This window comes from Tiliqua scincoides, chromosome 2 (assembly GCF_035046505.1).
Source record: "Tiliqua scincoides isolate rTilSci1 chromosome 2, rTilSci1.hap2, whole genome shotgun sequence".
Classification (NCBI taxonomy): Eukaryota; Metazoa; Chordata; class Lepidosauria; order Squamata; family Scincidae; genus Tiliqua; species Tiliqua scincoides.
The window spans coordinates 167,589,770-167,617,455 of record NC_089822.1 but is presented as its reverse complement, the minus strand read 5'-3'; the positions used below and the strand labels follow the sequence as shown (position 1 = coordinate 167,617,455).

Here is a 27,686-nt window from a genome sequence, read left to right as displayed (position 1 = left end):
ACCCTTGGGCCGGCACAAGTCCCTTGCGCCAACCCAGGAGGGTTGCAAACATGCCGTAAGGCACATTTGTGCCTCCTTAGGAGTCGGCAAACTCTCAGGCCTGTGGAGGCTGACGCAGGCTTCTGCACCGATGGAGGCACCAAGACTTGCGTCAGCCTAGCTAAGTGAACGCAAGACTCTGGGGTGGGCGGGGAGGAGGTGGGAGGCAGGCGTTCCGGGGCGGGAGGAGGGCGGGAGGCGGAGCTGGAACCTGGTAGTTATGCCAGATCCCAACCCCCATTCCCGGGGAGGTTGGAGCAGCTTCAAGCCATTCTGCTCTCCTCAGACTTGAGCCACCTCAGGAGGTGGCGAATGTCCAAAGAGACCCATAGGGGCCTGGGTGCCTTACCCCTTACCTCTGGTTGAACCACTTTGGGTCCCTATCCCACACTGGATACAGCGCAAACCTCTTGGCTTGTCAGTTCCAACACAGGATAGGATTGTGCCCCAGCCGCCTTTCTGAATTTTTCTAATCCACTTTTCAATTCATCTTTATGTATACATATTTATAAACCTCTTCTCAGGCTTATGTTCTTTCCGGAGCAGCTGAGCTCAGCAGGATCCGAGGCACTCATGGAGGGCTACACACCCTACACAAGCGCCTTTACCCAGGCTACTCTGCTAAAGCGAGTAGCCCCATTGCGGGGTTGCTTTCCTTACTCGGAGGAAGGGGATGAATGTCCCCTTCTCCCGTGGTGCCTCCTGCAGTAGCGCGGGAGGCACAGGATCCGGCAGCAGCCCTCCACGGAGCCACCGAGCCTGGGCACTGCAGGCAGCTCAGGATTGGGCTGTCAATCCCCCTCAATCTCAGCTTCCCAGCTGCAATATGGGAAAGGGAATACTTACCTTGCAGGGTTGTTGTATGCATTACATCAAGGTATTACAGTTGAAGCATTTTGCCCATTCAGAAAGTGCAGGCATTATTATTATGTCCAATCAGGACTAGACAATAATAAAAGCCAGCTCTATGTTGGCAACCTACCATAGGGTCCAAACTACCAAACTACCACAACCTGGGATGATTGTTGTGCCAGAATTTGCTTAGATTTGGACATTGAGATTTCAGTGTCACACCACATCATCCCTTTGTTCAGAAATCCAATGTACTCCTTGCTATGTTGCAGCAGCTGCTAAAAGAATGTAGATATGTTTCTAACCTTCCCATTTTGTGTCTGCCTAATTTCATCCTGTGCATTATTATTAGTTTATCCTGCATATTACTTAGAAGTCACTATATTGAAACATACCACAGTCCTTGATTTGGGAAAATGAACTACCTTCTTCAAAAATATCAGGATCAGTGGAACTTAACTTGCGTACTGCTGCAGCCTGAATTATCCATCTGTTCTTACATCAATTTTTCTTCATTTTGGGCCAGTTTTGTCAGTTCTACCTCGCCCCGTCAAAGCTCAACTCTTGCTCATAGAAATAGAGAGAACACATTCTAGCCCTTCTAGTCAGATACATAAGCTGGACATAAATCAAACAACAGTTCTGAAATGATTAATGATCAAGATTCAAAATTGAGTGTTGGGAGAGTTAGGACAGACAAAAGAAAATATTTCTTTACTCAGCGTGTGGTTGGTCTGTGGAACTCCTTGCCACAGGATGTGGTGATGGCATCTGGCCTGGATGCCTTTAAAAGGGGATTGAACAGGTTTCTGGAGGAAAAATCCATTACGGGTGACAAGCCATGATGTGTATGTGCAACCTCCTGATTTTAGAAATAGGCTATGTCAGAATGCCAGATGCAAGGGAGGCACCAGGATGCAGGTCTCTTGTTATCTGGTGTGCTCCCTGGGGCATTTGGTGTGCTGCTGTGAGACACAGGAAGCTGAACTAGATGGGCCTATTGCCTGATCCAGTGGGACTGTTCTTATGTTCTTATAATGTTTCATTTTTACCTTAAATTTCATGGGTCATTTCAATAAGATAGGTTTGAAAATGCCATGTTGTTGTTGAGAACTGAGTTCCTTCTGTCCAATGTCCCCAATAAGACTGATATCCTGGACTTGATCCTCACTAGTGGAGAGTGTCTTTTCACACAACACAGAGGTTCTTAATGCAAGGAAGAAGCAATCTAACTCTAGTAACCTGTGCAACCAGCAAGTATGTGGCAGGGAGTATCTGTTTACACAACAGGCACTAGATTTGGCTGAATGGTCACTTAACAATCTAATTGCATAACAACGAGGGCCAGAGAACGTATCCCTGTTGTTAAGTGACACACACCTGTATATTATGACAGACTATATCTGAGTTGAAAATAGATATCTTTCTCTACAAGTTCACTGACCTCTATGGATGTATTATAGGAGGAATGCCATTTGGGGAGTTAAATGTATGCCAATTCCAATTTTGAAGAGAGATACATACTTAATTTTAATGCTTGGATTAATGCATGCATGACTGCATAGACAAAGAACAATAAGATACATTACAGTTTCTGTCAAATGTAGCAATACTTTCTACTTTGGGGAGGCTTTCCACCCTCCCACCCACCCCCCAAGAGGTATACAAATGATAGCTTTTCAGAAGTTCAGAGGCAGTGCTGCAGAGCTGTCATTGCCCGTGGCATACCCTTTGGGTTTTGTACTTTGCCGCAATCACTAATCAAACCGATTTTGTAGGTTTTGATAGCGCTCTTAAATCCTGGAAAACTGTTTTTAAAGTGTTTTTAAACTGTTAGGACTTTCATTGGAGCAAAATTAGACCAGACTAGATGTTTCTTGTCAGGTGGTTTAGTAAGGGTGCAGTCCTAACCTGCGCTGGAACAGACAGGTCAACTGACCTGCGCTGTATCCAGTATGGGTTTGGTGCAGGCTGGGGTGCAACTCAGAGTATGGAGATTTCCTTCTCTTTACCTCGAGCAATGCCTCAGGCAGCCCTATGGGGCTACTTGGATATGTGCCGACAATTTCACCACTTGGGCCAGGTATGGGGGTTGGGATCTGACCTACGCCATCGCAGCCAGTCCCACCCACCCCCTCATGAGCCCGATCCACTTCCTGGACCATCTTCCCTTTACCCAGAAACATCCCCTCCCCACCTCTATTCCTCCTGCTGTCCTCTCCCACCCCCTTTGCTAGCTTACCAGCTCAGCACTATCAATACCCATATCAATACTACACTTTATGGCCATGTTCACGATGGCTTGGAGCCATCACAAGGGACTAATCCTGGGGGGATTAGGATTGCGCTGTCAATTTCATTGTATGAGACATGAGGGAAGCAGCAGCAGCAAAGAATAGGAAAATGGAAATAATTTTTTTCTCCCACAGCAAGGCTGTCCCTCCTCCTTTCTCAATAATGTTTGTAAAGTTACCAAGCTACTGATTCTGAATCAGGACTAGTGCCACAATAAAGGGAAAATCACTTCTGTAGCTTCAAACAAACATTTGCACACATGTATAAAGAGCAAAGCAAAAATAAAAAAAAACAGATCCATGTTTCTTAGTAATATATTGTACTTTTGAAGATGATTGTGGGATTTGAAGAGCTATTAATTCTGGGGCCATAATCTGTATGTGAATGCAGCTGAGGGGTTGTAGTGTAGAAGCAGAGTTTATAGTTTTCCTTGCATTCCTGACCCACTCCTTAGCAAGACCTAGCTGCAGAGCTGGCAAATACCCCTTTCTGGAAGGCCCTGTCAGTCAAGAGCTGTCAGAATATGGATTGCTAGACTGGCACCTTGTGTATCTTGCATGGGTATTGATAGCTGAAAGGTAGATACAACAAATTAATTGGGGGGGGCGTAGAATCCTGGAGAAAGCTGTGATAATACTAATATGTGAATATGTATATCAATGTCTAGTTTATCATCTGGTTTATGAATCAGGACAGAGGCATAAGAATGTGGATGGATACATACAGATAGATAAAACAGGCACGACAGATAATTGTGCAGTGATGAGCTAGATACGCAGCGGTTCTGTGTTCAGGGCTGATCAGTCTTAGGGAACAGGAACAGATTCTGGGATGGTTTTTCTTCTTTTCAAACTCCAGTTCTCTTCCTTTTTCACTTTTTTGCTTGCTTTCTCTTCCCCCTACCCCACCCCTGCTTTTCCCTCCTGCCAAAGCTCCACCCAGCAGCCCCCCTTTGTGTTTTGTTCCTTTGTGGTCCTTTCTGGTTGGTTTTGATTTCTGACTTTTTTTTCTGAAGGTTGCTAGCAGTGCCGGCAGAAAAATAAAAAAACAAAACCCAAAGCTATAAATCTCAAACTGATCAGACAATGTAAGGAAAAACAGAAGAAAAAAAAAAGAAAATTACAGGCTCCCACCACCAAACCCAACACTCTCTCTGCCTTGAAACCATTCCAAAGTGGGAGGGGCTGGTGTTTGTTGGGCTGGTGGGGTGATGGGAGGGGAGATTTACAGTTTAACAAAGAAAAAAATGGTTTCTTTAGGGTGGGGGGAGAAACAAAAGCAATTTAATCTCTTTTCTCTTTTTTTTCCTTCTTGCACCTTTTTTTTCAATATATTTTTCTTCTCTCCCTTCCGATGCATAAAGTAGAAGTGGAACAGAAAGGTAAACAACATTACCACTGACCCCCCCACCCCTAACCCAGCACCTTGTTTTTTTCTCTGTGGCCATATTTAATGTGACCTTCCTTTACCTTTTCTCCCGTCCTCCTTCTCCTAACCTCCCACCTCCTCTTCCCCTGGTTTTCCCTCCTCTTCTCTCTCTGGTCTCACTAATTCCAATTGGCTTCCCCCCTCCTCCTCCAGAAACAAAGCTTCCAATAACCAAACAACACCCAGCAAATAAAGGATATAAAGCAATCATCTAACAACAGCCCCTCCAAACCTTTCCATTTTCCTTGCTTACATGTGGAGGGGAAGCACCATTAATGTCTGGACTGTGGCCGTCCTCTCTCTGGTTTTGCTTCCTTCAGGGGAAATACACTTTTCTGAACCGTTCTCTGCGTCTTGTATCATTCAACTGATTCTCTCTGCTCTTTTCTTCATGTTTCCATGACAACCAACCGGGTACCTTGGCCTACCTCAACCACTACTTCTCTCTTTCCTTGTTTTTTTTTCCCCAATCCCAATTCCTGATTTTTAAAAGATGCTTAAAAATTTCTGGGATTTACATATAAAATTTTGCCACAGTGCAGTAGTACAGTGGGAGGGTGTTTTTTTTCTCTTTTTCCCCCAGAAGTTTTAATTTGGATTGCAAACTGGGCATTTTCAAATAATTTTTCTGAGAGTTACTGCCAATTTTTTAAGGTCCTCACTTACATACTTGGAGCAATCTTTTTTTTTTTCTTCATTATCCAGCTAAATTGGGCTTTAAGCAGACTGTGAGTTCCCAGTGGAAATTTACACCTTGGATTCTCAGCCTGCATAAAAGTAAATGTCACTGTAATCAATAGGGCTTCTTTCTAAGCCATGCACGCAGGATCAGGGTGTAAGGCACACATTTGTGCTTTCTTTAAAAAGTCTTTTAAAAAAAATCAGCCTCTCACCCTCTTCTTTTAGCCTCTCACCATATTTATTGTTACTGTTTGGGAATTGACTCGTGTTAGGGGTCCACTTCAGTGGTCCGTTTTAAGTTGAGTCACTTTAAAACAGAGTGACTTTGTCATCTGCCACACTCTGCAAAGCAAAGTGAATCAGGCGTGAGCATCAGTTGTTCCACTTGTGATCCACCTTTCAGTGGGAATTTTACTCTGAGTTTATACAGTTCTTTGAAGAGAATTCCCAAGCTAAGATTTCAACTGAGTCATTTTCCCCCTCCAAGCAGTGGCCTGAAGTGCCTTGAAGAGCTTTTTTCCCTTTTTGAGTGCTCAGCTATCACGATGTTGTGAAAACCTGACAAACCCATAGAAATACCCATTTACAGAATACATATAAATTAATTATTCTGATTTACTAACCACTTTGATGTGGAAATTTTTGATTTTCTTGCTTACTGTTTATTTTCTTTTATTTTCTTTTTAAATTCCTGATCAATCCTGGGTGATTTTATTTGGGTTTTTTCCTTTCCTTTTCTGCCTGTTTTTTTTTTTCCCCTTTCTTTTTAAAGAAAGCTGCAGTCATGATCATTGGCTCTGTCTGTTATTGATGGAAGATGGGGATGGTGCATGAAAGAAGGGGGTCAGTCAATGTATTTTTAATTTGACCATCTCGGCTGGGTCTGGAGGTTATATACCTAATGTAAGTACCAGGAATCACAACTGTAATGAGCCTGTCTTAACCAGGGTCACGCTGTCAGGTTAGTTCTAGGAATCAAACGAATTTCACAGTAGTAACACTCAAAAGCCAGGCTTGATTCCACCCAACCCATGTCTCTCTCCTTTCTCTTTCTCTTTCTCTTTCTCTCTCTGTTTAGTTTTTTTTTTCTAAAAGCACTGTTGATTTTTTCCCTGCATTGGTTTGGAATTTTTTCCCAAGATTGGGGATGGAGGCATATACTTATACTTTTCTTTTCCACAGGTTTCCATGGTTTTGGATGTGGCTTTTTACTGATTGTTTCCTTCTCTGTTTCTGACATCTTCTCCCCCCACCCCAGAGCACAGTTGCCCCCATCCCGACTTAGAAGGCTGAGTCGACACTGCCCCATCCATGAGGGATCGGAACCAGTTAACGCTTTGTGCTGTCCCCCCCTCGCCAGCGCTTCATTCTTTAATGGTGTGTTTCTCCTCCCCCTGCCAGGAGTCATCCATCCCACCCCACCAATCCAGATGGGAAGCTGGGCTGAGCCGAACCTGTGAGACTCCATGAAGCTGCTTTGTGGCAACATTGCCAGGCAGGTGTTCAAAGCAGGCAGGCAGGATTAGAAATCTGAAAGCCCTCAGAGCTTGCCCACATTCCCACCCCCAAGCCTAAAAGCCCACATCAAAGCCTCCTAGACCTCACTTTGTCTTTCATGGGCAAGAGAGGATGGCATCTGCATAAACACAACACTGATGTACACATATGCACTGCAGACCCCACAAATCACACATCAGCATAGAAACAGCACAGTCACTTGAAAGAACCCAACAAGGCCCACACGTACACACAAAGCCAATATCTACAAAATACCTTTAACAAAAAAATCACTTGTACACACTTACATGCCTTTGAAAGATTTAAACACGTGTACTTGATAATAAAAACGCAGGCAAATACCAGCACACATGCACAAGCATGGAAATATCAGCTACACCACACACATACAAATCTGCAAGCTACCCAAGCTGCCTTGAGTTTTTCAGTAGATTGGTGACTAATGCATGTCAAAATAAATTTCTCATACTCCTGTCAGCAGCCATTAATACAGTAATATGTCTGCACTTTCATGAGTATGTCCTTGTGTACACTGGATAGTCGCACAATCCTGGGTGCGCCCTTTGGAAACATGCACGGTTATTGTGATTTGAGGCACACACTGATGTTTCCAATCTGGATATCCCAGGTACTATTGCCCTTTATTGGGAGGTGAGCTCCGTTGAGCTGGTTCTGACCCAATGAGGCAATAGGGGTCCGAGAGGGCTTCCAGACAGCTTGCCCAACTTGATACTTCACAATCCCAACCAAAATCACTGTCAGCTTTAACCTGAGAAGGATGGGGAGGTGTAATGCACCATACAATAGTTTGGCAAGTGACATTCAGGGTTACTAGAGTGAGAAACGTTCAGATGACTGCTTTGTCTAAATCTGCCAACCAAGTTGGATATCTATAGCTAAAGAAGCCTATCAGGGTGGATATAAAAAAGCACCACAGAGGGCTTAACTGTGTGGTAAATATTAAGCAGAGAGGCCCTGGCTGCCGGAGCTCACAGGTTCAGGCTGTATGCCCTAGCTTGATAACAATGACCTTTTCCGTTCCAAGCTGTTTCCCTGAAGCATGACCATCAACTTACAGGGAGAATTGAATGGGTATGGGCATGACATAGGATGGGTCCCTGGCCATGTGGCTACTTTGGTCCTCTGGGGAACAGAGAGGGGAACTTTACTGACCTGAGGATTCAGAACCAACAACCACACCCCCACCCCCATTAGTAAAAGGAACAGCCTTCCTTTCTAAAGCAAGCAAGTCTTTGCTGGATCTGTACAGTATGAGTGGTGAAAGAGATATAAAAGAGGGATCAATGAGGAGCCCATCCACTTTGACCCACTTGGTTATGAAATCCACCCTTGTCTCCCAATATTCACTTCTAAGTGCCCAAAGTCAAAAGACCTAAGTTGCTTTTCATCTCCCTTCATGTAAATATCAGACCAGACCCTTCACACCTATGGACAGGTTGTTTAGTTTTTTCTGTGTCTCACATTAAGCTTCCAGCCTTAGACCTTGTCTGGGACATTGTGAAGTGCCGTAAAACCAAACAACTTTGTCCTGAATCAAGCTATTTTTGGCTAGTTGTGGAATGTGGCCTTTTGAAAAATACAGAAACTGGGAGAGTACAGACTTCACTACCATGAGGTTGACATATATCCAGGCACTCTAATGTGACATTGGCAAGGTCTTCGAATATACATTTCGAGGCTTATGACAACAAAAATAAAACCTCTGAAATGGCCACCAGGTGCACTTAGTTTGCCTTGAATGGTTTTAATCTTAATTATAGGAAGACTCACTACAACAAAGTTTGAAAACCATGGACTATGCAGAGAGAAAGAGCTAACACAAAGGACTTCATTCAGTACCACAAAACCCAGCTTCTCCACATTAAGCCGTTGCTGTCTGGTGAATCTCACCAGCAAACACTACAGGGATCTTCAACAGACCTTGTTCTTAACATCTAGATGAGGTGGCTCCCCTTCCCTTTGACTCACTGTCATTGAGTGGTGAAACCATCCATCACTCAGCATCCCTCTGCACCACAAACCACATCAGATAGCCATGCTATTTTATGCAGGGGGACTAAACAGATTATTTCTACACACCTGGTAGACTAGGATTTATGTGAAATAAGCTAATTAAAACAAGACAAGAAATTTACAACCGGCCCGCCCCAGCCTGCTGCAGTCATGCATTTTTTTGAACAGATTAAAGTGTGGGGAGTAGAGCTGGGCAGCTTTTCACACTGTGGTCTCATAGCGTATACAAGCCCAGAAAAAGAGAAGTGCATAGTTTTTCAGTGTCAGAATTTTATCAGACACACAATATGGGTCTGTAACTTGTGCCCATTAAAATCCTAATGTGTGATGCAACCCTCTGTCTTGCTGAGCTAGGCTTTTCCAAATCCTCCCTTCAGCTCTCAGAAGAGAATAAAGCTCATTAGTTAAAACCTGTCTGGCAGCCAGAACTCCTGGGTTCTAGACCCATCATTGTCAGTCAGTGTAAACCCTCTTTTCTCTTCCTTATACCAGCACTTCCCCATTTTTAGCACTAAAGTTAAGAGGCAGAATATGCCAACAATAGTAATGGCAGAAGGGTTAGCAATCAGAGGTATTTATTATTACTGAGAAGGACGCAGCATGACATCTCCATGGAGACCAAAACACTGTGAATAAGAATGAACTCACCAGGTTGCTGACTCAGCCCTGCTTTCTTCAGGAGTTACCCCAGGACAGTGACCACAGGAAACAGTTTGGCATGCACTCAAAGTCCATATAAATCCCATTGATCACAATGGGTCTTGGCTTACTTAACTGCCCAGAGTGAAAAGGCCTAAGTTGCTTTTCATCTCTCTTCATGTTAATATTTATGCAAAAGTGGGTGAGAAATGCATCTCTGACTACTTACGCTTGCATGGCAGCTTAAGGTTCTGCCTGGAGAGCAGATGAGGAGTATTCATAATGTTCTATGTGGAAGTGGGCTGACTTTGCCAAAAGTGCTGCTTTCCTCCTCCATGGCTGGTGCCAGTCTCCATTCTGGATTTGCCATTCATTTCTGGAGCCCTCAGTGCACATAATCTCTTTCTAGGGTTTGGTGCTATTGGTTCCAGCCAAGGGAGCAGAATCTTAGGGTGCAATCCTATGCATGTTTACTTAGTAAGTAAGTACAGTAAGTAAGTACAGTTTTGTTCCATGAAGCTTACTCACAGGTAAGTGTGCATAGGATTGTGCTGTTAGCTATGCCCAGTCCACATAAGTTCCACCGCAAACCATGTCCAGAACAACGTGGCACATCATAGCAACTGTGCATTTTTAATAAAGGCGGAGCAGAGAATTCACTTCTGCATCCACAAAATCTGCTCTCAGACATCCTGGGGTCAATGTGTAGTCTTTGTAAAACCCTGGCTGTTCTGCAGGGAGAAGAAGTATATTTGCTGCTGCATGAGGAAAGAGTAAGCCAGCACCCAGCAGAAGCTGGGTTGCTGTTGATTAGGTTTTCCCTTTGCCCTTATTCTAGGACATCAAACCAGTGCCACTACAGTGCTAGGTCTGATTTTTAAATGCACTATGCACCTTTTAAGGCCTACAACCTAGATTTGGTTTGACTGCTTTTATATCTCCTCTGTGACTGCTCAGTGACTTTCCACACACTGTGCTGGAATAGCCAAGGTGAATTCTCTGCTATGATGCTGCTGTCCTCACCCTACCCCACCCCTCCTTCCACCACTAAATGCTTTTTTTCTCCCAGCCTTGCTCCAGCTAACCAGAGGCAGACACATGCAGAATGCCTAGCCTGATTGTCTTCCTTTCAAACTTTTTCCTCCTGGCTTTTCCTAAGATTCCAGGCTGCCAACTGGGAAGTGGGTGGAAGGGAGGGGTTTCCTTTCCCATCTGCCCAGGTCTCCCTTCCTCCCACTGTCACATCACTCCTTCACTCCCTTGCCATGTGCACTAATCTCATGTCCCTTGCTGATCTGAATCAAACCTGGCTGATAAGTTGCTCCAGGGGCACCCAGGATATGAGAATCAGAGGCTTTTGCTAGCATCATCCTTCTGCCGTGATGTGGTTAGCTCTTCTTTCCAGAAGGGACCAGTCCCTCAGCTAATCCACAGCTCTCGATCCCCAGGGTTTGAAAGTACTGTAGTCTCTTTCAGCAGGAAGAGGAAACACCCAGGCTTTTACGTTCAGTGGGCTTTTAATTGGCCAAACAATTGATTTTTATGCTTGTTTTTCATTCCCCATTGCCTTTTCAACAACGTTTTGATCTGTGTGCCACTACAGGAGATTTAGGGCTGGCGGACACTCATCTTTCCCTTTTCCAGGGAAAGGCATTCCCCTCAGAGCTGTTCTGAAAACAGTGATAAAAATAATACCTAGAGGGAGTAAGATCAAGTTGTTTGGAGCAGGGGACTTGGGACCCAGGCCTCCCAAGTTCTCCTCCTCTCTTCTTCATCACTTCCTGTTCTTTGGGAACTGAACTAAGCTGACTTGCAGCTCTCAGGGATATTTAGCTAATATGTGCAACTCCAGAGAATAACAAAGTCCATTAATATGCCATTAATACTGCCCCATTCACTCTTTATTCCAAGAAGGTAGGAAGTACTGAAACAGCTATTTCAAGAGCCCTGTTAGCTACAGGGCTGAATTACAGACCCCTGGGAGAAATGAGCAAAAGAAAAAAAAAAGTCAGATGCGATAGAGCCCAGTTTCCACCTGCCTCGGTGCTATTAGTGTTTATGCCAACACAATGTGGGGCTTAAGTGCTACATTGTGGCTGGTATAAATTAACCTTGATCCATGGAGTTGGTAGAACAAGAAGTCCCTTTGTGTATGGGAAAGCACCTGGAACAGCTTGTGAGTTCTGGAGGCACTCCTTTCAGAGCTCCACAGAACAGACAATTCCAGCTGCTCTAAGCCCTCATGGAACACAAACTCGGTAGAAGTGCAGTGGAGCAAGCCACAAACATGCTGTCCCTCTAGAGAGACCCACAGAATGCCCAACTCTATCAGCCCCACAAAGCAGCCAAGCAGACTACTCAGTAAATTCCTTAGGACAGATAGACTTGCAGCTCCATTCTGAGCTCTTTCTTTTTGAAAAATCCAGTTTGGCATCCCTTATTTCCATGCCATTAGGTTGTATTCCCCCATTTACTCCAATGCACAGGGCTGACTTGTGCTAATTGGTGTCCCCTAATGTTAAACCCTTCTTGTGCTGTCTTGCAGAGGGTGATGTAGGACCATGCGGCCAGGCAGCAGGGGCTAGAATTGTCAGTTTGGCAACATTCCCATTCAGCTTTCTGGGTTTCCCAGATACTGATATTCAAATCTCTACAAGGAAACAATCTGACACTCCCTACATAATGCCAGAGAACATAGCAAAAGAAAAAAACATGGTTTGGAACCCCTAAGTTTCCATTTTAATTTGATCTGGAAAAAGTGTTTCCTCTGCAATGTTCCCCCGCCCCCAACATTCTACTAACATGTAGAAAAAATGCTGTAAGCCGCTCTGAGCCCATGGGATAGAGCGGGATATAAATCAAAATAGTAAATAAATAAATATTTAACTTGTCACTGAGCCGTCTCTGCTCAATAACAGATAAAAGTCGCATGATTGCAGCTGCTTTCAAAATTCAGCGCGGATTTCACTTCTCCTACCAACAGCCTTTTACAAATTTATCCTTCTCTCTCTCTCTCTTTTCCTTTCTTCCTTTCTTCTCTTATTCTGTCACATTCTCTCTGGATTTTCCCCCTTTTACCCAATCATCCTTTCCTCCCTCCCTTCCCTTCCCTAGTATTCGTTTGTCCGGGGACGCTGCACAAGATCTTGGAACCTACCTCGGCCCACGAATCAGAGCACCAATCTGGAGCCTGGTGCAAGGACCCTCTTCAAGCTGGAGACCGAATATATGTGATGCCATGGATCCCATACCGGACAGACACACTGACAGAATATGCTTCGTGGGAGGATTATGTGGGTGCCCGACATACCACCACATATCGTCTGCCCAACCGGGTCGATGGCACTGGCTTTGTGGTGTACGATGGAGCTGTCTTCTACAACAAGGAGCGGACACGCAACATCATCAAATATGACCTGCGGACACGCATTAAGAGTGGAGAGACGGTTATCAACACAGCCAATTACCATGACACCTCACCCTACCGTTGGGGTGGCAAGACTGACATTGACCTGGCGGTGGATGAAAATGGTCTGTGGGTCATCTATGCCACTGAAGGCAACAACGGGCGGCTGGTGGTCAGCCAGCTGAATCCCTACACTCTACGCTTTGAGGGCACATGGGAGACTGGCTATGACAAGCGCTCAGCATCCAATGCCTTCATGGTGTGTGGAGTTCTCTATGTAGTACGGACAGTCTATGTGGATGACGATAGTGAAGCAGCTGGCAACCGTGTTGATTATGCCTTCAATACCAACATGAATCGGGAAGAACCCATCTCATTGACTTTCCCCAACCCCTACCAGTTCATCTCCTCCATTGACTATAATCCCCGAGACAACCAGCTTTATGTTTGGAACAACTACTTTGTCCTGCGCTATTCACTGGAATTTGGCCCACCTGACCCTAGCACTGGTGAGACATCATTGTAGCAACCAGGCATGGGGGTAGGGGAGCCCTGCATTGACTGTAAATCATTGTTCTCTAGTTTCCGTACCCCAGTTCTAGTAAGACTGTCGAAAATAGGGGGAGGGGGACACAAAGATAGCAATGCTAATTTGTGTAGATGTCCAGTTCGTGATTTATTGTACATCTTTATAAACAAGCGATCCTTTTCTATGGTGTGTGAAATTACCTTTTACAAACTGAATTATGTGCATAACTTAGCACTGCCCCATTTTCATTTAAGCCAAACTCCAGCAAACACGTATATACTTCAGGTATGCTGCAAGCTGTTGCAAGTTATTGAGCCAATAGTTTTCTCAACTGCTACTGCTCAGCATGCCTGCCATCTATCACTGTTTAGGACACATTTGAGTCTATAATGGCTAAAGAATCTCAAAAAGTAAGGCTTCAGTCCCAGAGCTGGCTTTTGAAAATATCTTTCATTTTGCCACTTTGCCACAAGCAGGTCTTTTAGTTCCAGTTGTGCAGTAAGCATCAGAGAAGCTACTCAGCTCAATTCAAACTCCCTATGACCTCAACACAGTCAGTGTGTGCCTGAAATTCTGACAGTTAACATCACATGGAGTTTAAATTGACAGAGATGGATCGTCTCTTGAGCAGTATTTGGCAGAAGTCTAAGAGTCTACAAAAACTAATTCCTTGAACCTGGATTGAGAAGGGAAAAAATCCACCACATCTTTTGAAAAAAGCAAAAAAAGTCTAACCAGGTTGCTGTGGTGGATCCAGATTTGTTTAGCATAATAAGTCGCTAAATTGCCTCTCTTCTTTCTCCACTTGCCCTCATTGCATAGCTGCTGCTTAAGTAGCAACATTGGAACAGTTGACATCCAAATGTTGTGGCTGACCGAATAGGATTCAGCCCTCATGTGAATGCAACATTGGCAGTTAAAATGGACTGAAGTTGTGTTTGCCCGTGCAGACTACTTGCAGGGTTGGGATGAGGAAGAGCTGGATCTAAACTTGCCCCCTCTAACTTCACACATCATGTATTGTCCTTGAAAACTCCAACTGCAGCAAGGGCAAGGCACCTGCAACCCTTGCCCCTATTTACTCTTCTGTCCTGTTGTTTGCTCCTTGCCGTTTAGCAAATGCATCTCCAGGTATGTGGGTAGGCAACAGGATCATGGATTGTGGAGAGAATAGCAAGAAGAGTTCTAGGTGTCATTTCTGCCTTTTTAGTTGGAGATTTAAAAGGCAATGGGCACAATCCTAACCAGGTCTACTTAGAAGTAAGTCCTATTTTGTTCAGTGGGGCTTACTCTCAGGAAAGTGTGGTTACGACTGCAGCAAATGTCTAGGGCAGCAAGCCTAGTTAAGTTAAAAAGGACAGGCAGTGACCCTCAAAATTAACATGATCGCCTTAAACTTATGAAATAGCAACAGTTAAATTCAAGGGGAGCATTTGGCCAATTAAAAATATTCTTAGGAAGCTTTGTTGTTCAGTATTGTGCCCTTTACTACCATTTTAAAGTTAAAAATAGTATGAATGAGAGGAAAGAGGAATCGCATCCCTCATACCTTTCCAGACAATGTGTAGGCCAAGGAGGTATGAAGAAGTTAGGAAGGATTTGTAAAGGAAATTGGTTGAGGACCTTACAACATAATCCTAACCCCTGGATTAAGCTGGCACTTTTGCCAACCTGGGGTGTCACAAACATACCATAAGGCATGTTTACATTGACTCAGAAGTCGGGGAGGCTAGCACAACAACAACAACAACAGTATTTATATACCGCTTTCAACAAAAAGTTCACAAAGCGGTTTACAGAGAAAATCAAATATCTAATGGCTCCCTGTCCCAAAAGGACTCACAATCTAAAAAGATGCAACACCAGCAGACAGCCACTAGAAAAGACACTGCTGGGGTGAGGTGGGCCAGTTACTCTCCCCCTGCTAAATAAAAGAGGAGCACCCATTGAAAAAGTGCCTCTTAACCAGTTAGCAAGGAGTTGTGCTGGCCTCCCTGCACCTGATTCAGGCCTGGTGGGGTAAGTTTGTGTTGGCTGAGCTTGGCCAATGCAGGGACCTGGGGTGTGTGAGAAGGGTGGGGTGGAGGTGTTTTGGGGTGGGGGAGGGCAGGCAGCAGGTGTTCCTGGGGGCAGGCAGGGAGCAGGAGGCGGGGCCAGGATCCGGTGGTTATGCTGGATCCTGACTCCATTCCTGATCAGCACAGATGCTGATCTGGCTGCTCCGTTCTAGTCGAATTTGCACCACCCCCTGAGGTGGCTTCAGCACAAGTTAGGATTACGCTCTTAGCTTTACTGCAATCCAGAAACCAGTACTCTGCTCACCTGTGAGTTCACTATGGACAGCATAATTTATGCAGGTATGCAAATATTCTTTATCTGATCTAATGAATCAGTAAGATTGTGTGTACAAGACTCCCATACCAGCAGAAGTAGTATTGAACTGGTGCAAAAAATTAAGTATAAAAAAATCTTACACCCAAGCCAAAAGGAGGCTGTGATTCTTGGGATATTGGTTATCCATAAAAGAAGGGGAAAAACCATAGTCTGTACTAAGGAAAAGAACTGACAAATTTCTCTTCCTGGTAGCTGACAGCCCTTCTCATATTCTTCCACATTTGAGTCTTTAGCAATCACTGTCTCCTTCATCTTCTAAAGTTTATATTTACAATCACGGTTGCTGAAAACTAGCGTTTCAAAAACAGAATGTGGACTTTGCTGAAATACAATGGGTTTTTGACAGTGTGTCCTTTGCCACCAAAAGGGTAACCTACATGAAGAATTCTGCCTCTAGTGCTGGCTATTTACTCCAGAATATGTATGTTTTGCCACAAGGAGGGCCATAGTTCATTTTGCTAGGGGTGAGGAATAAGCTCATTATAGAACATGTGCTTCTGAATGCACCAGATCCCAGATCCAAACCCTTGCATCTTTAGTAAAAAGGCTCTATGGCTGCAGGGCTATGTCCTCTCTTGATTCCTTGGAGAGCCACTGTTAGAGTGGACAGCACTGGGCTAAATGGATCAGTGGCCTGGCAACATAAGGCAGCTTCATGTGTTGCAGGAAGAGCATTGGTGTTGCCTTTTATCTCGTCTGATCTCGGAAGCTAAGCAGGGTCAGGCCTGGTTAGTACTTGGATGGGAGACCGCCTGGGAATACCGGGTGCTGTAGGCTTATACCAGAGTCTTTCGAGACTGAAGGCTGCCAACCATTTGTTTTGATGGAAACTGTGAGGAAATTATCATTCCCTGATGCAAAATTATGTTTCCTGGATTACTGCAGTTTGGCTAAATGCGGAGAGGTCTTTGAGGCCTTCATATTTGTGTGTGCACTGTTATGAAAAAGCCTTATAAACTCAAGGTTGACAATGGTGGGGAACATTTATACAAGGAAGGGAACTTGTTTCTAATTGTCTTTCTGTCCACAGGCCCAGTTACCTCGACACCACTCAGCACTACGACCACTGTTCGACCCACCACAATCACCAGCACAGTCTCCCCTGCTGCTACAACAACAGCACGCCAGGTCCCTCTCACCACTCATCCCATAGGTGCCATAAACCAGAAAGGCACTGAGCTGCACCCGGTCACTGCCATAGTGCCCAGCACCCGCCGCCCACCAGCCAACAATCAGCATGTCTCACCGGAGCTCTTCTGTGAGGCCAAGGAGGTGCGCCGTGTCCAGTGGCCAGCCACACAACAGGGCATGCTGGTTGAAAGGCCTTGCCCGAAGGGCACACGAGGTAACAGTGGGCACTGTCAAGGGAGGTAATCCATCCATAGGCAATGTTATCTTGCATATGCAGTGTCTCTACTCTAGAGGTGGCTACATTCAAATACTGGAGGCATAGAGATGCATCCAGTTTAAACAGGGGAGAGGGGAAGGAAGCTAAGGATCTGGGAGAGCCTGTTTTCACCATTAGATAATGGCACTGTTAGCAAATGGGACTGCCAGGATCCTTACGCAGCTCCCTCACTGCTCATCTCAAGGAGACTGGGCTGACGTGAACTTCTGCTATGGCTTGATTCACTCAGGGTGCAATCCTAACCCCTTAAGTCAGTGCTTTCCAGCACTGACCTAAGGACAATGCAGTTCTGAGGTAAGGGAACAAACATTCCCTTACTTTGAGGAGGCCTCCGTGAGTGACACCCAATTGCAGGATGCAGCACACGTCCCATTGGCACTGCTATGCCAGTGCTGGAAAGCACTGACATAAGGGGTTAGGATTGCACCCTCACACACTTCCAGCAGTATGACCTGGATGTTGCCTTTCCATAGACAGCAGATTCAGGGCGCAATCCTATCCAACTTTCCAGTACTGGTGCAGCTGCAATCCATACCCTGAGGTCTCTGTGACTACCCCTCCACTGCAGGAGGCAGCTCATGCCCCAATGGCTTGGCTGCATTGGCACTGGAAATTTGGATAGAATTGGGCTCTTGGTGAAATAAGTTTCTCCTACCATTCTGTGCTCAGACTTCTCATTTTAATTGCAAGAGCACCAAATCATTTAACCTTCCTCTGCAACCATTGCTGTATTAGTCAGGCTTCTTAGAGATCAGTCTTTCTCAACTACAACTAATGTTTAAACTTCAGCTGGGGGATGGAGAGTGCAGCCTGGCAGCCTGAGTGAGATTGCGGTCTCTTTCCCATGCCCTTCTTTCTTGCATGCAGGTATTGCTTCCTTCCAATGTCTGGCATCTCTTGGAATCTGGAACCCCCGAGGACCTGATCTAAGCAACTGCACAAGTCCTTGGGTCAATCAAGTGGCACAAAAGGTATTGTTTTCCTTTGTCCAAAAATTCTTCCTGTTGCATCAGTTAAATGCTTCATATGCATATTAAGGTTTTATGTCTTTATAGTTTTTTCTGTCTAACTGAGGTCAGTATGGTTTTCTTTCTCCTTCCTTGGCAGATCAAGAGTGGAGAGAATGCAGCTAATATTGCCAGTGAACTTGCCCGGCATACGCGTGGTGCCATCTATGCTGGAGATGTCAGCTCCTCTGTGAAACTAATGGAGCAGCTCCTGGACATTCTGGATGCCCAACTTCAGGCTCTGCGCCCCATTGAGAGAGAGTCAGCAGGCAAGAACTACAACAAGGTGTGTGAGGGGTTGAATGCTTAGGCAATTGTTCTGGTACTGGCAAGAAGCAATGGGAGCCTGTCCTCAGAGGGTTCTGTGACCTCTTGCCTTCTCTCTTTACCTTCCCATCAGTACAAGGAAAATTGTGGGATTGGGCAAAGACAGACATTCAACAGGTGAAACTTTTACTGACATGAAGATGTAGTGATGAGAGATATGACCACTTGTTGAATTTCTGCTCATTGTGCAGTTATGAATGGCACAGAAATTTTCCAGCAATGAGCGGCCCCCATAGAATTGGACCAGAGTGGGGAAGGCAGATTGGGACTTGTTGGCAAAAGGATGTGACTGAAAGAGAAATGTGTTATTTCTAACCTGGAAACATTTATCAAAATAATAATAATGTAACATTTCGACCTGTTCCGATTATCTTACATAATATATAACAGAAGAAAATAAAATAAGCTTGAAAAATAAATAAAAATAAAATATGGCAGTGAAATGTATGTTCATTTGAATTCCAATGTCCAATATAACATTAATTTCAACCACATTTTATCTAGAATATACTTTCTTTTGTTATATCTCTGCCTGCTTGTTAGTATCTAATGACTTTATAGCCTGAGCAAATGTGTGTGAATTCCCTTAGAGCCCATCTTTGTGGGCCCTTCTTACAGGATTGCTGTTCTGATTCATTCCTCTCTCTATTTCTTCCCTTGAACTGCTTCTCACTCTGGGCATGGACATTCCACCTTGCAGATGCACAAGAGAGAAAGGACGTGTAAGGATTATATCAAGGTGAGTGTGATTAACTGAGCCCATGGCTGTAAACCAGATAGAAAGAGAACTCTCCTGGTGAGTGTGGTTTTACATCCAGGGTGTGAAATGTGGGAATGGACTTCCCAAACAAGACCATCATCCTGGGGGCTCTCTAAAATTAGGCACAATTCATACATGCCTGTTCAAGGTGGCAACATCCTTACATTGATATTCATGGTCCTGAATAAAGCCTGACTAAAGGACTGGTGGAACGTATGTTCTGCTGGTGCTGTATGAAGCAAAAGCGCTGTTAAGCACTTGGTGACAGTGCAAGGAGCTTGTGAATTGGTGAAAAGGCTGGAGTCTTTCTGTGTGCACCAGTGTAGCAATAGAGGCCTGGCAGAGAAAGTAAGCCCTGCACAGATGGCAGAATGGGGCACAGGGAGGGCAGGAAGATAGTTGAGCAGGGCTGGGGGAGGGCGGAACAGGGAGGAAATGAGCATGGGTGAGTGGATTGAGAGGGGGCGGGTTTGGTGGTGGTGGCATGCACCAAATCCAAACCCCTTCCTGTGTCTGATCTGTTTGCAAGGATCAACTCAGACTTGCACCATTGATATTGCTGGTACAGGTCTGAGTTGGCCGACACGGCTGCTGGGACTTACCCCGGTGCAAGGCGATAAATGACAACTTATGCCAAGGAGACCTCCTGCATCCAAAAATTATCTGTGGGATGCAGTGTAGCCTGCGCTGGTGTCACTGCATCACCACATGGGAATTTAGGTAGGAGTGGCTTGCCTGTCACGTCAGTTTTGTGTGGGAAGCTGTTTGTCTGAAATTGCCAAAGTTACCATAGCAGAAAAAAGGTATACTCTAGAGATCAGTTAATGAGGGCAATTTAGTCTTTGCGCAATCATCTCCTAAGTTCCAATTCTATATATAGGAAGACAATGTCCACTCTACTCATAATGGATGGAGTGGGATGGCCCTGCTACCGAAATATCATACTGCTGTTCATCCCCCTCTCTTTAAAAAAAAAAATCAAGGCTGATGATGTATCCAATTATACAATTTATTCAGTTACATTTGTTAAGAAAAAAAGCAAAAGGCCCACAAAGTGGTGGGACAGTAATGTGATTGTGAAGGGGAAATCATGTGATGAAATATTGCAGAGCGTAAGTGCTCAGACTTCAGGGAAAAACTGAAGCTCAAAGTCTTACGAATGCACGGGCATTTGGACATGGGAGTTGTGCTACTCGTCACATGACAAATGCAGCATCTACTTGGAGCCTGTGGAATGCAGCCAATCACATTGCCCATGGCAAATAACAGCAGTGGGCTGCACTATCTGACTGAAGAATTGCATTTATCCAGCCATTGAATGTATGGAAAATGCCACACCCCTTGTAAGAGAAGGGCTGCTTGGAGGGAGGATGTATGGATGTAATGCAGCAAATGTGTGCACTTCTTGCATGCTTAAAGGAGGTCTGGTCTAGAGGGTAGAGCCTCCTTTAGCCCGAAGATAACATCAGAAGGTCGCCAGTTCGAGGACACTGGCAGGTCCTTGAACTGCTGAAAATGGCGAGACCTTGAAGCAGCTGACAAGCCCAGCTGAGTGATTCCACCTGCTCTTGGTGTGAGCAAGAAGCGTCTTGGCTGCCACCATGTGAGAGATGGAGCTGCTTGCGTGGGAGAACTGGAGGCCAGAAGTGAGACCAAACCAGGAAGATCCATTCTGAAATGCTGTTAGTTCTTGAAAGAGAGAACCTCTAGGATTGTAAAAATCCCCTTGAGGGATTTAGAAATTCCTGTCCATGTAAACTGCCTTGAATAAAGTCAGAGGAGTAATCAGATGACCAGAAAGGCGGTATATAAATACTGAATTGTTGTTGTTGTTGTTGTTGCTTTAAAGTGCCTGCAGACAAGTGTGTATTTATTGCACACAGACATTATTTTTGCAAGTCTCTGGAGGTGGAAAAGCATGATATGAAGATTTTGCCACCTCACAAAGGCAGTTTGAATGAACTGCTTTGCCAGGCCTCTCTGACAAGAGGTAGCAGCATGAAGGTCAGGGTCTGCAGCAGGTCTATTATAGTGGGAGAAAAGAGGCAAGGAGGTAATTCTGGGCATAAGGAAAGCTGACTTTAAAGGGAATGAAAGGATGTGGGTGTCTCTCTCCACTCATCACTGCATGTCATTCCAGGCTGTGGTAGAAACAGTGGACAACCTGCTGCGGCCTGAGGCGCTAGAGTCATGGAAGGACATGAATGCCACAGAACAGGTGCACACAGCCACAATGCTTCTTGACATCTTGGAGGAGGGGGCCTTCCTCCTGGCTGACAACGTGAAAGAGCCAGCCCGGTTTGTTACTACCAAGGATAATGTGGGTAAGTCTCTTATGCCCAACTTGGTCGAAGAACTGGGAGGGGGAGGCTGCAGTCCCTACACAGTGATCTCAAATGAAAACATTACTTCTGGCTTCAAAGAGTTATATTGAATGTGTGTGTATATAGCTCCTGAACTTTTAAAATATCGGGCACAAGATATGTGTAAAATGAAACCTCTAGGAAGGAAGAGCTGCTATTTTGAAAAGAGACTTTTGAGATATATCTGCTGGGCCTTTTCTTTATAGAATGTCCACAGCTGGTGCAAGGGGGGGAGAGGAGAGGACTGGATTGAGAAGAGATGGAAAAGAGAGTGGTGGGCAGCAAGAGAAGGAAAGGGTGGGGTCCCGTCCCCCACTTACCATGTGTGAATTGTGGGTGTGTTTCCCCCCCCCCCACACACACACACACACACACAAGTATGAGTCTCTAAGTCCTACTGATGCAGCCAGTTTAGCGTGGCTTTCAGAGCTACACACACGCTGGAAGTCCTGTGTACCAATAGGCACTTTACTATTTAATAATACATATCTGTTGATGTTCAGGGAATATTATTTGGCTCTTATACAAGTAGAAAAGATTGGTTATAGCAGAAGGTGAGATAGGCAGATTCTCAAACTGTGTGTCTGAGCACAGTGGGGCATCAGGGAACCAATTCAGCACATGGCCAGCCTACTGAAGGTGGAGACCCCCCGCCTGCATCCCAGGCCTTGGCTAACCACTAATTAGATAGAATCCATAAGTAATGCTATTGCCAAAGCCTTTCAACAGCATCATTCAAACCATTTTATTACACAGGAGCAGCCTAACAAGTGGTACTTGTTAGCTCAGTCAGAACTGACAGAGAATCCAGGCAATGATGGTTTTGCAAGTCAATATCCCAAGTGTGCAGAAAATTCTAGTAATTCTTTTCTATAGAGCTATAAACAGACACCTCTTCCATGCAATATTTTGAAAAAAAACCTTTTATTTCTGATTCCAATCTTAACCCAAAGCTCTAAAAAAATAAATATGAAACTAACAGCACAAGCCTATGAGTGTCTACTCAGAAGTAAGCTCCATTGTGTTCAGTAGGGTTTACTCCCAGGAAAGTATGTATAGAATTGCTGCCCTAGTCTAATAACAATCTTCTTCTTCTTATCACTGTAGTTGCAGACCTCCCATTATGTTTTATGGGGCAAATGTCCCGGGTGGTAGGCTGTAGGACCTCGCAGAAGCCTCTCTCAGGCTCCCAACCGGGTTGGAAACTGTGCTTCCAGTTTCCCAGAAGCACAGTTTATAGCATCGGGGAACCTCAGAGAGGCTTACCCAACACCGGCTTGGGTCGCACGAGGCTCTGTGAGCCTCAGGTGAGAGGGGGGTGGATTTGCGCATGGGGGCACCATCGTGGACCTTTGCCCCAGGGCGCAGGGCTGAAGAGGTCTGCCACTGTATCACTGCTGCTTGGATTAAGTTACACTAAAGCAGTGGTAAAAGCCATAAAACTCCAAAATAACTCAGACTATTTAGACAAAAAATAAAAACAGCAGTTCATAAATGGGAATGAGCAAATCAAAGCAAGAAACAAATTGGAGGTCCACAGATGCCTGCACATAACTTCACGCACTTGTTCACTATGGTGATAAGGGCAAAAAACAAAGGACAAAATACTATATCACCACATATAGTGTTAGCAGTTACCAAGCAGAGCTGGCAATTTGCTGGCCACAAAGCACATTCCATGTAGAGGATGGAACCGAGAATGGGCATGATGGAAGATGGGCATGATGGCATTAGAACAAAATGGCTAATATTGTAATGCCGTTGTACAAATCGATGGTAAGGCCACATCTGGAGTATTGTGTCCGGTTCTGGTTGCCGCATCTCAAAAAAGACATAGTGGAAATGGAAAAGGTGCAAAAGAGAGCGACTAAGATGATTACGGGGCTGGGGCACCTTCCTTATGAAGAAAGGCTACGGCGTTTGGGCCTCTTCAGCCTAGAGAAGAGGCGCCTGAGGGGGGACATGATTGAGACATACAAAATTATGCAGGGGATGGACAGAGTGGATAGAGAGATGCTCTTTACAATCTCACATAACACCAGAACCAGGGGACATCCACTCAAATTGAGTGTTGGGAGAGTTAGAACAGACAAAAGAAATTTCTTTACTCAGCGTGTGGTTGGTCTGTGGAACTCCTTGCCGCAGGATGTGGTGATAGCATCTGGCCTGGATGCCTTTAAAAGGGGATTGGACAAGTTTCTGGAGGAAAAATCCATTATGAGTTACAGGCCATGATGTGTATGTGCAACCTCCTGATTTTGGAAATGGGCTATGCCAGAATGCCAGATGCAAGGGAAGGCACCAGGATGAGGTTTCTTGTTATCTGGTGTGCTCCCTGGGGCATTTGGTGGGCTGCTGTGAGATACAGGAAGGTGGACTAGATGGGCCTATGGCCTGATCCAGTGGGGCTGTTCTTATGTTCTTATGAAGAGAACCTGAAACAGAATCATCCCATTTCTCATCCACCATAGTCTTCTGAGACTGAAGGTTGCCAACAACCCATTTCAGAAAAGAAATAACATGAGAAATATACCTGCTCTGCATATGAGAAAGCATGCACATCTTCAAATAAAAAGGAAATGAGAAAAACCGCTCCAGCCCTTGTCGGGTCTATTTTTTCTGCTGCTTCTAATCTTTCTCTTTCTTTTCACTGCAGTGCTAGAAGTATCAGTGTTGAATACAGAGGGGCAGGTGCCAGATATTGTGTTCCCACATGACTATACCACCAGGAACTCCATCCAGCTGTCTGCCAACACTATCAAGCAAAATAGTCGCAATGGTGAGTGAGAAGGTAGATTACTGAATGGACATGAGGAGAAGCACCACAAAACATGACCTTGATCCCCTTTCTCTTATCTTCCCAGGGGTGGTTAAGGTTGTCTTCATCCTCTACAACAATTTGGGTTTTTTCCTCTCTACTGAGAATGCCACAATCAAGTTGGGTAGTGAGGCCGGTTCACTTAGTCCCTCGCTTGTTGTCAACTCACAAGTCATTGCTGCCTCCATCAACAAGGAATCCAGCCGCGTCTTCCTAATGGACCCTGTCATCTTCACTCTCTCCCACCTGGAGGTGAGGCTGGAATGACACTTGGGAACATTGTGCCACTTCCTCATCTTTGCCACATTTCCCAGCACATCCCAACTTAACACTTTGATGGGTTGGATCTCATCTTTGCTGTCACTCCAGCACTGGGAATTCTGTGTGTTTTAAGGGCATTGTCATTGATGTTCTGGGCATGTGTGCGTTTATGGTGTTCTAGTTCACTCCCTTCTTTCTGTAGTGTGTCATCTTCTTGTATTCCATTCCTCAAAGCCTGGGGTCCCTATACTGCCCTGGCTTCACCCTTTGCATCATTGATGACTCCTATAGGCATACTTGTTTCTGTGTAGGACAAGAACCACTTCAATGCCAATTGCTCCTTCTGGAACTACTCAGAACGCTCCATGATGGGTTACTGGTCCACGCAGGGCTGCCGGCTGGTGGAAACCAACAAGACCCACACCACTTGTGCATGCAGCCATCTCACCAACTTTGCTGTGCTCATGGCCCACCGTGAAATTGTAAGAATATGACTCCACTGGGGGGCAGGGGGGTAAAGGAAGGAGAATTATTTTCTGCCACCATCCCAGCCACCATCTGGGTCATCCTTCTAGTTCATTATCTCCATCTAGTAGCAGGGGATGGTAAACTGAACGAAAAAGTCAGCCCCACAGCAAGGGAGAAACGTAGCAGAAGAGGGAGGTAGTGCAAGCCTGGTCTCATTCCCCTTCTTGTTTCAGTACCAGGGCCGCATCAATGAGCTGCTGCTGTCTGTCATCACTTGGGTGGGGATTGTGATTTCCTTGGTCTGCTTGGCCATTTGCATCTCCACCTTCTGCTTCCTGAGAGGGCTGCAGACTGACCGCAACACAATCCACAAGAACCTCTGCATCAATCTCTTTATCACTGAGCTCCTCTTTCTGATCGGCATTGATAAGACCCAGTATGAGGTGCGTGACAATCTCCCCTCAGAATGATATGAAATCGCCGTGGGTTGACCCTCAGCACAGAGGGTGTTGAGAAACTCGCCAAATGTCTGATGCTACAGGAAAGTGTGAAACTCTCACTGGGACACATTCCCCTTGCCATGTCCCTGCGGCTCTGAGAAAGCTTTGTTTCAGGAAGTGGAGGGTGTGTGTGGCGGGGAGGCCTTTCTGAGGAGAACTGTCCCTCTGAAGGCTCAGCCGACCTTATTACAATAATGGGAGGAACGTGGTGCAGCAAAAATAGGGCTTTTTGATGTCACATTTTCAGGTATTACTAATGTAACGCAAAGAGGTAAAGAAATTACCCATCCCAGTGTACAATTTCATTTGGAAGCAAAATTCCACCGTAACTTTCTGCAGTGCCTCTCTCCAGAGATGCCTTCTTCTCCTTACATATCTTTATATGAACAGCTGCCTGTGCTGTCCAACCTCCCCCCTCCACCCACTGCCTCATCTAATGGCAGTAAGTGCACTTTGTAGGGGTTGAGAAATGACATCGGTTCACTGCCAGGTATCAAAAGGAGACACAGTAGCTCCCAAAATATGGGGCTAAGTTACAAATTCAGGAAAAGGGGGGATTACAGATATGTTCTCTAAGTACACTCTGCCCCTGTGGGCTGTCGCCCTCTGCCCACCTATTGTTGCCTCAGGCAGGGGCACCATCAGTGGAATCTTCCAGCCCACCTGTCATTGCTCCATGCAAGTAAATTTCTGCCTCTTTAAAACAAGTCCCTATGTTTTGGCAGTCTGCCAAAAGGTGGGCACTTCCTCTCCTGGGGGGACTTACTGGCACGATTAGCCATGCCCAGTGGGATGGGGAACCTGGCCATCCTGGTGAGCCTCTTCCCTTCATTCTTTTTCCAGGACTCCCAGCTCCCTCCCTCCCCCTGGGTCCCTCCATTCTTTCCTCTTCCTTTTTCTTCCTTATCCCCCTCCTGTCTCCATTCCCCTTTCATTTCTCTTGTCTCCCCACATCTTCTACCTTTGATCCTCTGCTCCACAACCTTCTCTCCCACTGCTTCCCATCCGTTCTTCTGCTTCCCCCCAATCTCCCATAGACCCTTCCCACCACCCTTAACCCTGCCCCCACCAAGACTGCTGACAGCTGCACTGCACTCGGCGTCTTAGGCTGCAGCTATCTCCAGTGATGGAGTTGAACTGGGCTCCAGAACTACAGGCCATGCCCTCTTCCAGGTGCACTCCGCGGTTCTGACTGTTGGGGCTTGCACAGTCCTTCTCCCAGTGCAACACCTTAGTGATACTCACAGCAGCATTACTACTGCACCATCACTAAATATGTTGTTCAGAGAGCAAAGCAGACAGGTCTCTGCCCTGAGGAGTGTACAATCTAAATTTAGACAGTGGAGGAAATGGGAAAGGGAGGAGCAGGAAGAGAAGAGAGAGGCATAGGTGCTAGGAAATGAATGTATGCTGGAAAATGCAGCCTCACTCTGAAGAAGGCTCATCTTACTAAAGCTCCAAGAGGTCCTAAATGGTGTGTAGTGGTGGGATGATAGGGGTGAGCTTTCAAAACAAGAGCTAATGGCAACTGTCTCCTCTCCTGCCCCAGATTGCCTGCCCCATTTTTGCAGGGCTGCTGCACTACTTCTTCCTGGCAGCGTTCTCCTGGATGTGCCTGGAAGGCATCCACCTTTACCTTATGCTGGTTGAAGTCTTTGAAAGTGAATACTCCCGCAAAAAATACTACTACTTGGGTGGCTACTGCTTCCCTGCCCTGGTAGTGGGCATTGCTGCCGCCATTGACTACCGCAGCTATGGCACTGACAAAGCGTGAGTATGGGGAAGGTCCATGAGAGTGGCTGGGAAAAAAATGGGTTGGCAGGATTAGGAATAAAAGGCTAGTAAGGCACAAGTGCAGTAGAACAAAGTGGGTTGCTAATACTTGGCAGCAGTGCTACAGAACCAACAAGGAAAGATCAGAGGTGGGTGTATTGACTGAATTGAAAGATATGAGGGGAG

General features: G+C 45.5%; 1 protein-coding gene across 1 annotated transcript in view; it reads left to right on the top strand.

Annotated features, from left to right (window-relative positions):
* ADGRL1 (adhesion G protein-coupled receptor L1) overlaps window positions 1-27,686 on the top strand; it is a 78,490-nt gene that overhangs the window by 37,623 nt on the left and 13,181 nt on the right. Inside the window, exons 4-14 of the mRNA XM_066618362.1 lie at window positions 12,601-13,401; window positions 16,846-17,160; window positions 18,091-18,194; window positions 18,331-18,516; window positions 19,258-19,296; window positions 21,458-21,641; window positions 24,337-24,459; window positions 24,545-24,750; window positions 25,071-25,241; window positions 25,461-25,670; window positions 27,277-27,497. Of these exons, the coding sequence (XP_066474459.1) occupies window positions 12,601-13,401; window positions 16,846-17,160; window positions 18,091-18,194; window positions 18,331-18,516; window positions 19,258-19,296; window positions 21,458-21,641; window positions 24,337-24,459; window positions 24,545-24,750; window positions 25,071-25,241; window positions 25,461-25,670; window positions 27,277-27,497 (2,560 nt within the window). The remainder of the gene's footprint in view (window positions 1-12,600; window positions 13,402-16,845; window positions 17,161-18,090; window positions 18,195-18,330; window positions 18,517-19,257; window positions 19,297-21,457; window positions 21,642-24,336; window positions 24,460-24,544; window positions 24,751-25,070; window positions 25,242-25,460; window positions 25,671-27,276; window positions 27,498-27,686) is intronic.